General features: G+C 29.5%; 1 protein-coding gene across 1 annotated transcript; it reads right to left on the bottom strand.

The window, feature by feature from the left end:
* Positions 1–403: 403 nt before the first annotated feature.
* Positions 404–6,193, bottom strand: LOC130976437 (uncharacterized). Its single transcript, XM_057901305.1, has 3 exons — positions 5,993–6,193; positions 2,797–3,449; positions 404–1,539 (listed from the first exon to the last, which is right to left on the bottom strand). Exons 1-3 carry the CDS (start codon positions 6,111–6,113, stop codon positions 1,351–1,353), a joined length of 963 nt encoding a protein of 320 aa, XP_057757288.1. The 5' UTR covers positions 6,114–6,193; the 3' UTR covers positions 404–1,350.
* Positions 6,194–9,652: the final 3,459 nt, after the last annotated feature.

Below are 9,652 nucleotides of genomic sequence, written 5' to 3'. Positions count from 1 at the left end.
ACAACTTTGCAGTTGTGTCACATCTCAGGTGCACCCAGATGTATTCAATTTTTATTAAATTAGAGCACGATGACTAAGTACTCAAATTAAGTGTTTAATGTGCATTGGGTCATTGTATTTGAGATACGCAAAATTATATATATCAATAAATATTCTGCATTTTACGAATTTTGATAAATAATATATTTAATTCATTTAAATAAAAAAAAATCCAAGAAGACAGTGGCAAAACATTCTATTTTACAATATAAACAAAAAATCAAATAATGTACACATGTTAATTCAAATAATATAAGTAAATAATTAAATTAATTTTTGAAAAATCACTCATTTTTTAAATTAGTTTTCGAAAGATTTTTTTTAATCAAATTCGTCTTTTATAAATTTTAAGTTGGTCATTTAGTCCTTCCTTCACTTTCGTTGCTAATAACATCAAAATTTATTGATGTGACAGGTTAAGTGACACCATAATACATACCTAGTAGTTCTAATAGGCGGTTAATATGATAAGTTTATGAAATTAGATCAAATCAACTCCAAATTGAGGGATTTCAATGCCTCAAGTTCTGATCTTATTAATTAGATTTTGATTTGATCTAATTTCATAAATTTATTATGCTAATAATTAATTAAGACTCCTATTTGTATTTTAGTATCACTTAATATGCTATATTAATAAACGAAAATGTTTGGTAACCTAAGAAAATTAGGCAAAAATATTCATAATTTATTTTATTTAGCATTCATTAATTATTGCAACAAGTAATGAATGCTAAATAAGACAAGTTTTGACTGTTTTTTGTCTCCCTAAAATTACCGATTAATAAATTTTGGCACCGACAAAAAAAAAAAAATGACAGAATGACTAATATGATTAATTTAAAATTTTGAAGGATGAATTTAATTAAAAAAATTTAAAAAAAATAATTTAAAAAATGAGTAACCTTTTTAAAAGACAAATTTTTACCATTTACTCCAAATAATATCTTTGCTCAGATCATCCACTCCCATCTAACCTCTTCCTTCATGATGATATATGTATTCAACTACAGTAGAAAGTAGAAAGCTCTGCATCACATACATAAGAATAATCTCTGTAATATCATCATTATTCAACAGAATATACAAGCTCGAAGTTGTATATCTCTTTAGTCACTCATTGTAGCTGTGACATTTATATATTAGTTGTTCCCCTTATTAGCTGGTTGTTCGTATACACATATCTAGGATTGCATTTTATTGTTTTGAATTTGTATAATAGGATGATTTGTTGCAGTTTCGCTCCGATATTACACCACAATTACATTGTAATTTTAAGCCATGCTTTGTACACCTGATGAGGTACCGTTATTAATTAAGTTTGTGAAAGAAAGATTTGGATGCCTCGTAAGTGGACCAACAAATTGCAGCTGCAGGGGCATGAAACAGCATCCTAGGGACATAACCTCTCATGAGACCTCTATATCCATCTTTTCTTATCACTGTTTGAATTACATGCCCAATTGAATTACTAGAGAATCTGTCACATCCACAAACACCCTGAGCCAAGAAAATATAACAAAATTACGTTGTAAAATATAACATTTCTTATCTTAATTAAAATGCACTTATACATTCAATCAGTTGTAAAAAATGTATTAACACAATATATACAAAATTGACTATTTTTTTTCTATTTGGTAGGATTATGGAGTCCAAATCACATCCGTCCAAATTTTATTTAATCAAAAAAAATTAATTGTTGTACAGAAAAGTTCAAATATTTCTCCTATTAAAATAATAGTAAATTTTAGTATGCGTATGTTTATACAAGTGTTAAAAAAATAATTGCCAAATAATTAAAAAAACAGTAATTTAATTTTAATAACACTTTTTGAAACATTATACTAGAATTACTAATATAAACTTTGGCTCCTATGAAATTAATAAATTAGTATGAAAATATTTAGGCGAAAATTCACTGTAATCGATTTTATATGAAGTTGTTTTTAAATGGCTGATACGTGTTATCATTTAATTTGAAAAAAATTGATTTATTTTAGACAAATAATTTTTTTTTTAAAAAAAAATAGATCAAATAACTACTTTAAAAAAGATTAATTCTTTCTGTCTGTTATTCTAAATGATAAATTTAGTAGATTCTTCTTCATCTTTTTTTACCAATCTTTCTTTAAATTTATCTTTAACTTTTATTTACTTAATTTTCGTCAAATATATGTATACAAATAGTTTAAAAAAGTAAAATTTAGTATTCTAGAAAAAATAAAATTCATATTTTTTTATCTGTATAAAAATAACAAAAAGAAAAAATTAGGAATAAAAAAGAAAAGAGAAAAAAATTAGACAAATTTGCGATACAAACAAAAAATTATAAATGGTACTATCTATCTCTAATTCTTTTGTCTCTGTTTTAATATTCTTGAAGAGCTTTGTTTTTTTTTAATGTCTCAAAATTTTTGTCGCTAAATTTTAAATTAAGCTATAAAAATATGTTCAATTATAAATTTACAGTTAAATTAAATTTTATGATAATAAACTAATTAACTTTTATATTAGTTATAAAAAATTGGAAGAGAATGAATTTTAAGAACATAACAAAAAAATGAAAATAATTATTTGGTCTAATTTAAATTAGTTTTTTTAATTAAATTATTTGTATAAAAGAAACCAATTTTTTTTAAACCAAATAATAGCACCTTCATGTGAATACACAGGTGAATACATAGGTGAGTTTCTGCCAAATTTCTATACCATCAATGATTTTCTAATCAACTCAATATTGAAATTTGAATATACCTGGCACTGAAGTTGAGTTTTGACAACATCAAGCGGGGTTGTGACAACAGCAGCCAGGGCTCCGGCAGCACCACCAGCGGTAGCATGAACCACCCACCTCCTGTCATCCGCACTCTCCGGCGACACCTCCACCAACCCCTTCTTTGTCGCCTCATACGCCGCAAAATGCACCGCGGTAAACGGAGCGTTCATCACAACCGTAGTCCGATACGACTTAAAAAACGCGCCAACCCCTTCTTCGAGGGCCACTCTCCTCACGCAATCCACCACACCCTTGTACGGACTGCTCTTCGGCTGAAGCCTCTGCTTCACGACGTCCATGGGAGTGAAAACGGCGTCGCTGGTGACTGTAGCGCAGACACCAGAAGCGGCATGCACCAGTGAGGAGTAATTGTTGGTGGTGAAAGAGGAGGAGAAGGCTTGTTTGCAGAACTCGTAGACGGAGAAGTAAACGGCGTGGGCGGGGCCTGCACCGAGGGCCATGGCGGAGATGCCGCGGTAGAGGGAGGAAGGACCTTCGAGTTTGAGGATGGAAGAGAGGGATTGGAGGAGGCATGAAGTGGTGGTGGTGGTTGTTGTAAGAGCTTGCATGCGGGTCTTGAGAGTGTCAACTGGGAACATAGCCATGTGCTCCACTGATCCTGCTATTGAACCTGTGCAATATGCCGTCATTACATTATATATATTACGCCAGCGAATTGTTTCTGCTAGTAAAGTAGTAAATGTGCAAAAGTTGAGGGGAAGAAAGAAAAATCATTTAAAGAAAAATAGTTTGTATAAAATGTTTAACAAAAATATTATTTGTACACCAAAATTAGCCATCAATATATTTGTGAATAAATACATGTGTAATTTAATTTATTTTTAATATATATTTATATTTTAACATATATTTTATACTAGTAACTAATTTTAGTGGATGATTTTGATATACGCATAATATAGTCCAATATTGGATATGGATATCGTTTCTCTTTTATCAGATACTATTATTTAGATTTAGTTAGAGACAATGTCCTGTTAGTTGTAATCTTCTATTTCTTACTTTTGTCTCTAGATAGTTTTTTATTTTATTGCTGGCTTTGGTGTTCTGGTGCATTCTGGTGGTTTTGGACTCTCGGTGGTGGTGGTGGTTATGGGTACAGCTGGTGGTCGTCTTATGGGCTTGGCGGTTGTGGCGGCTTTGTGACTGTGGTGGCGGTGTCATGGCCATGGTCGTAGTGTCCGCGGCAATATATTGACTAGTTAGGTGGTGATAATGAACTGATAATAAGATTATTAAATGTTTGTTTGAATTAAGTGAGAAAAAGCTCTTTTTAATTTAAAAAAATATTCTTTATAAAATGTTAGTGTTTTTAGCTAATTTTTTAAGTAAAAGGAAAAATATTAAAAAAAAATAAAAACCTATTTTTTTAAAGAAGATATAATTTTTTTTAAAAAATATTTTTTATTTTAAAAAAATTATTTTAACATAAAAAATAAATAAATAATATTTTTTTATTGTTATAGCTAAGTATAATTAATAGATACAAAATATTTGAATAATTACCTAAATCAGTTTTTAAATTTTTAATATTGGATACTTTAATTCTTTATATATTTTAAAATACACAAAAATTCGTAATATTTATTTCTGTTAATAATATATTTTTTTTAATTTGATTCGTTTAATCGAAATGACTGTTTTATAATTTTAAAATTTTATAAAAATTTTTTATTTTATTTTTTAAATCAAATTAGAGGAGGATTGTATTATAAATGTTGGGACTGTTTTGTGTATTTTAAAATTTGTAAAAGTAAAGTAGTATCTAATTTTAAAATTTCAAGAATTGATTTGGCTAATTATTTTTAATAATTTTACAATGAGATATCTAAATATCAAATTATTTTTATTTTTTAAACAATTTTTCAAAAAATATCACATTAAAAAAAATTTATAATTTTACCCAAGTAAGACCTAATTAGAGAATTGTAATTTTGGAAGAAGGATAATATTGAACAAAAAAGTTTAGGAATTATTTTTTACTTTCAGATGAAATTTTAAGGACCAAACAATTTATCTTTTTTTTTTTTCTAATCTTAAAATATATAGGACCTATGTTTTTTAATGTTCAAACAATGTTGTTCATTAAGAAATAGCTAAAGAGGACATTTCTCTCAACAAACATTAAGCTTCTTTGGAATATTAATCACTTGTTTGATAAAGTTTCGTTAAATGGTTAGAATGTTATATTGTAATCGAATTTCGGGAATTTAACTAGTTAAGCTTTTTGTAATTTGTTTTCTCAAAAAGGAAAAGCCAAATGTTGAATATTATTCTTTCTTTTTGTCTTCTTTTTTTCACAACGTATATATGCATTAATAATGAAGTGTGTTTATTATATATGGGTCATAACTATCAAATATTTAGTAATATAAATAATTTGTTTTATTGTTTTTGGTAATTGGGTTATATAAAATAAAAGTAATATGGTTTTTTGTAAAATTAAAATTAAAAATAAAAAAATTAATATTATATATCTATCGATTATCACATAATAAGTGGTTATAGAAAAATCAACGGTATAAATTAATAAGTAGGTTGATCAGCAACAATTAAAAAATTAAAATTAATATTTAATTATAAAATATAAAAAAAATAATAATATCACTTCTATTTTAATAATATAATTTTTTCTAGAAATTCATACGAAGATACAATGTAAAAAAATTGTATGAAGAGTGACACTATTAGAAATACGAGTGACGACATTATATTTTTTTAGAATAAATTAAATTAAATTTTGATAGTGAACGGATTGACCGGACAAATTTTAGTTCCCTCAGCTTATTTATTTTTAGGTGAAGACTATTTTTAGATAAAGATTTGTAGTTATTTTTATATAAAATTATTAGTTAAGAATTATTAAATAATTTAATATGTTTAATAAAATTATTATTTTTTAATAAAAAATAGAAAAACTCAAATATGCGATTATAAAAAAACTGTCATTTAAGATATAATTCATTGGCTGATAAAATTATTGTCTAACGATTCTAAACTAGCAACTTCACATATAAATTTTCACCTTATTTTTAATTTAAATTTATTGAACCACAAAAACGTTCACTGAAAAGTTAAATTTTAATTAAGTGGAGAAAGCAAATAAAATGAAGTAATTAATAAAAATAATGTAAATAGAAACATTATTTTCACCTGCAACCATGTACTGCCAGAACTCCAAGCCATCGTGATCTGGTGTTGGTAGTGAAAGTTCTGTGTGGAACTCAGTAGTGGGAATGACCGCCTGAAAGTTCGGAGAAGTGTCTGTGGCCATTGTTGTTAAGGTTTAGCACAAGACTAGTGCAAGTGAATGGAGGTGTTATATGTATAGAGTGGGTTGATGTTGAATGATTGAGCTTCTGCAAAATGGAAATCGCTTTCGGATTCGAATTAAATGGCTTTTTGCCATGCACGAATAATCTTTCTTTTATCCCTTTTTTTTTTAAAAAAAAATTCCTTAATCTATCTTCTTGTCAATTATTCAGATAATTTGTAGTGGGAAGCGAGAGATCGAATAAAGAGGGCAACAAGTGTCACATTTATAGATAAAATTATAACAAAGGATAAGAGAATCACAAAAAGAGAGGTGAAGAAATAATATCTAGTATTATATATCCTGCAAGACTTGATTACTTCTAAATTTCTAATTCTTGATGTGACATAAACTTAATTAAATTTTCACACACACTTCGAAATGCTTCTTAATTTAATTACAGATTCTTTTATTTTTTTTAAATTAAAAAAATGTTATTAAATAATAAAACAGAGAAATTTTAACTTTTGTTGCACGTTTTAAATACTGTCAAAATGTTACGGTCAATATATATATATATATATATATATATATATATATATATATATATTATTTTAAAATAGTAAAATACAAAAAAGTTAATTATTATAGCTAGTTAATTATTTTTTCCATTATTCACAATCCTCATATTTGTGAGTGTTATCATTGGTAGGCTTAAAGAAATTTGTATTTCATTATTACTATTACTGAATAGCTATCAAGTATCAAGATCCAATAGTAATGAGTTACTGCATCATCCTATTTTATATATGGTTACCGAAAAATCTAAGATCAGCAAGCCTAATATCTAAGATACTCGTGTTATGGAAAATGAAGTCTTTAGTAGATAAAGGTTAAAAGCAGATTGTGTTAAGATTGGTTATTTCTTTTAGGTTGGTTAGGACGGTTAGTTAGTTTCTATTCTCTCTAATTCAGTGATTATATTAAATTTGTTTAATACCGTGTGTATTGGCTTGTCATTTTGTGGCATGAGTCAACAATGTTGACTTTGAAAATAGAAAGAAAAGATGCAAAGTTGGCACTGTATGGAATATGCAAAAGAAAATAGGACAAGACACTATAGTTTAGCTATGCTAAAGGAGTGCAGAGATACATGTATGAGTTCAGCGTGTGAGTTTAGTGAAGAAGGTTGTTAGAGGTAGTTGTTTCTCTCTCTCTGAGTTAATTACTTTCTCCTTTTTTGTTATGCTGAGCTGGTATAACTGGTTAGTGCTTAACCAACTCAACTCACTTATATGATCTGTATTTGTAATTGCTATCAGAACTGAATAGAATTATTTATTTTTTTATACTTGAACTTCTCTCTTCTTCTCTCGATCTCTCACAATTTCATTTTTTCTATTTTTCTGCTACAATTCTGCAAACTTATGATATTAGTTCATTGTATCAGAATTTGATTCAATGACAGCAAACAACAATTCTACTCTTGCTGCACACTCAGCTCAAACGGCAAGTATTCCAGAATTCACGGCAACTCCAATCTACATAAAACTTGACAATGACAACTTTCTCTCAGTGGAAAGATCAGGTTGAGGCTATCATTAAAGGCAACGATCTCCTTGATCACATTACATGAGCAAGGATCCCACAACAGTTGCTTGACAATGGAGAAGTTAATTCAAAATACCAGAGGTGAAAGAAACAAGATGCGTTATTGAAATCTTGGTTGCTAGCTTCATTGACCAAACCATACACCATTCGAATGGTTGGGTGTGTGTATACTTTTTAGATTTGGAACAGGTTAGAAAGTCATTTTACATCACAAATCAAAGCTAGAGTAATTCAATTGAGAAATCAGCTTAGCAGTACAAAAATAGGCGTATCAGTGAATGAATATATCTTGAAGATCAAAAACACAATTGATGCATTGACCTCAGTAGGAGAAGCAGTAAGTGAAAGTGAACATGTAAATACAATTCTTCATGGCTTAACTGAAGACTATGCACCTGTCCTAACTTCAACTTTAACAAGATCTCAAGAAATTACAGTCAGTGAATTAGAAGCAGTACTCTTTGCACATGAAAGCATGCTAGAAAGATTTAGAAAGCCAGAATTAGGCCATCTGTTAAAGACAAATGTTGCTTAGTCCAGTCACATAAGTCAATTTGATCAAGAAATGTATCAAGCCAATTTTGCACAAAGAGGAGGCTTCAGAAGGGATTCTCGCAATAGAGGCAGGTTTAACAACACTTCAGAAATGCTAGACACTCACAAGGTTATGGCAGAACTCAATCTTTATATACAGAACATGAAAGTGGACAGCAATTTCATCCAAAAAGGTCAGGAAGCCGGAATAGTGAACGGCCATCAACCACTGAAGGCTTTGGCAGAGCACAATACTAAAGCTATGAAAGAATGCAAGAAAGGCTCCAATGCTAACTATGCAACAAATATGGACACACAACAATATTTTGTTGGTACAGGTATGATGATGACAATAAGCAATATACACAAACTCAATACATAGGAGGCTATGCAAGCACAGGAGACTATGCAAGAAGACAGCAGCAAACTGAGCAACCAAAGGCAAACTTCAGTGATGTGTTGGCCAATCCTGCATCCATTCAGGATTCAATTTGGTATCCGGACTCTGGAACCACACATCACATGACTTCAAACCCAGAGGTTATGGCTGAAAAAGAAAACTCAGTAGGCACAGACCAAGTAATAGTTGGAAATGGTATAGGTTTGGCTATTAATTGTGTTGGAAAAGCATACTTCAAAACTGATTTGAGCTCTAAAAGTCTAATAATGCAGAAACTGTTATTGGTTCCAGATATAACCGAAAACATACTCAGTGTCTACCAATTTTGTTGTGTTAATAAGGTATTTTTTGAATTCCACTCTCATGGTTGTTTTGTTAAATCTCAGGCCACCAATAAAGTCATTCTTCAAGGAAATGTTGTCAAAGGGATGTATAGGCTGCTCAATTTCTACCCAGTTCACACACCTTTTGCCTTCACCAATTCCTTGGAGGCAACAACAAATAAATACACTCTTTGGCAAGCCAGACTTGGCCATGCTTCAACAGCAATAGTTTCTAGAGTCTTAAAGCTGTGTAATCTCCCTTCCTTACCAAATAATTCAATATGTAGTTCCTGCTGTATTAGCAAATCCCATACTTTACCTTTTTCTGAGTCTAAAACGATTTATAATGCTCCATTAGAACTTGTATATTCTGATATTTGGGGGCCAGCTCCCCTTCATGATTCAAATGGAAACTATTATTTTATCAACTTTATTGATGCCTTTTTCAGATTTACATGGCTATATCTAATAAGGAGTAGAGCTCAATTAAAATCAGTTTTCTTACATTTTCAACATATGACTGAGTTACAATTAAATGCCAAACTTAAATGCTTTTAAAGTGATAATGCTGCAGAATATGTAAGCCTATCCAAGTCACTGCAAGAATAAGGAATTAATCACAGATTTTTCTGTCTTCACATGCATCAGCAGAATGGCACAACTGAATGAAAACATAGGCATATTGTAGAGAT

This window comes from Arachis stenosperma, chromosome 4, assembly GCF_014773155.1.
Source record: "Arachis stenosperma cultivar V10309 chromosome 4, arast.V10309.gnm1.PFL2, whole genome shotgun sequence".
Lineage (NCBI taxonomy): Eukaryota > Viridiplantae > Streptophyta > Magnoliopsida > Fabales > Fabaceae > Arachis > Arachis stenosperma.
Note: the sequence above shows the minus strand (reverse complement) of the source record. Positions and strands in the feature narration are given on the sequence as shown.

Coding starts and splice junctions, on each gene's coding strand:
- LOC130976437 (XM_057901305.1), bottom strand. CDS start 6,113: ATGGCCACAGACACTTCTCCGAACTTTCAGGCGGTCATTCCCACTACT. Junction 3,450..5,992: donor CTGGCAGTACATGGTTGCAG/GTGAAAATAATG, acceptor CATATTGCACAG/GTTCAATAGCAGGATCAGTG. Junction 1,540..2,796: donor AAACTCAACTTCAGTGCCAG/GTATATTCAAAT, acceptor TTCTTGGCTCAG/GGTGTTTGTGGATGTGACAG.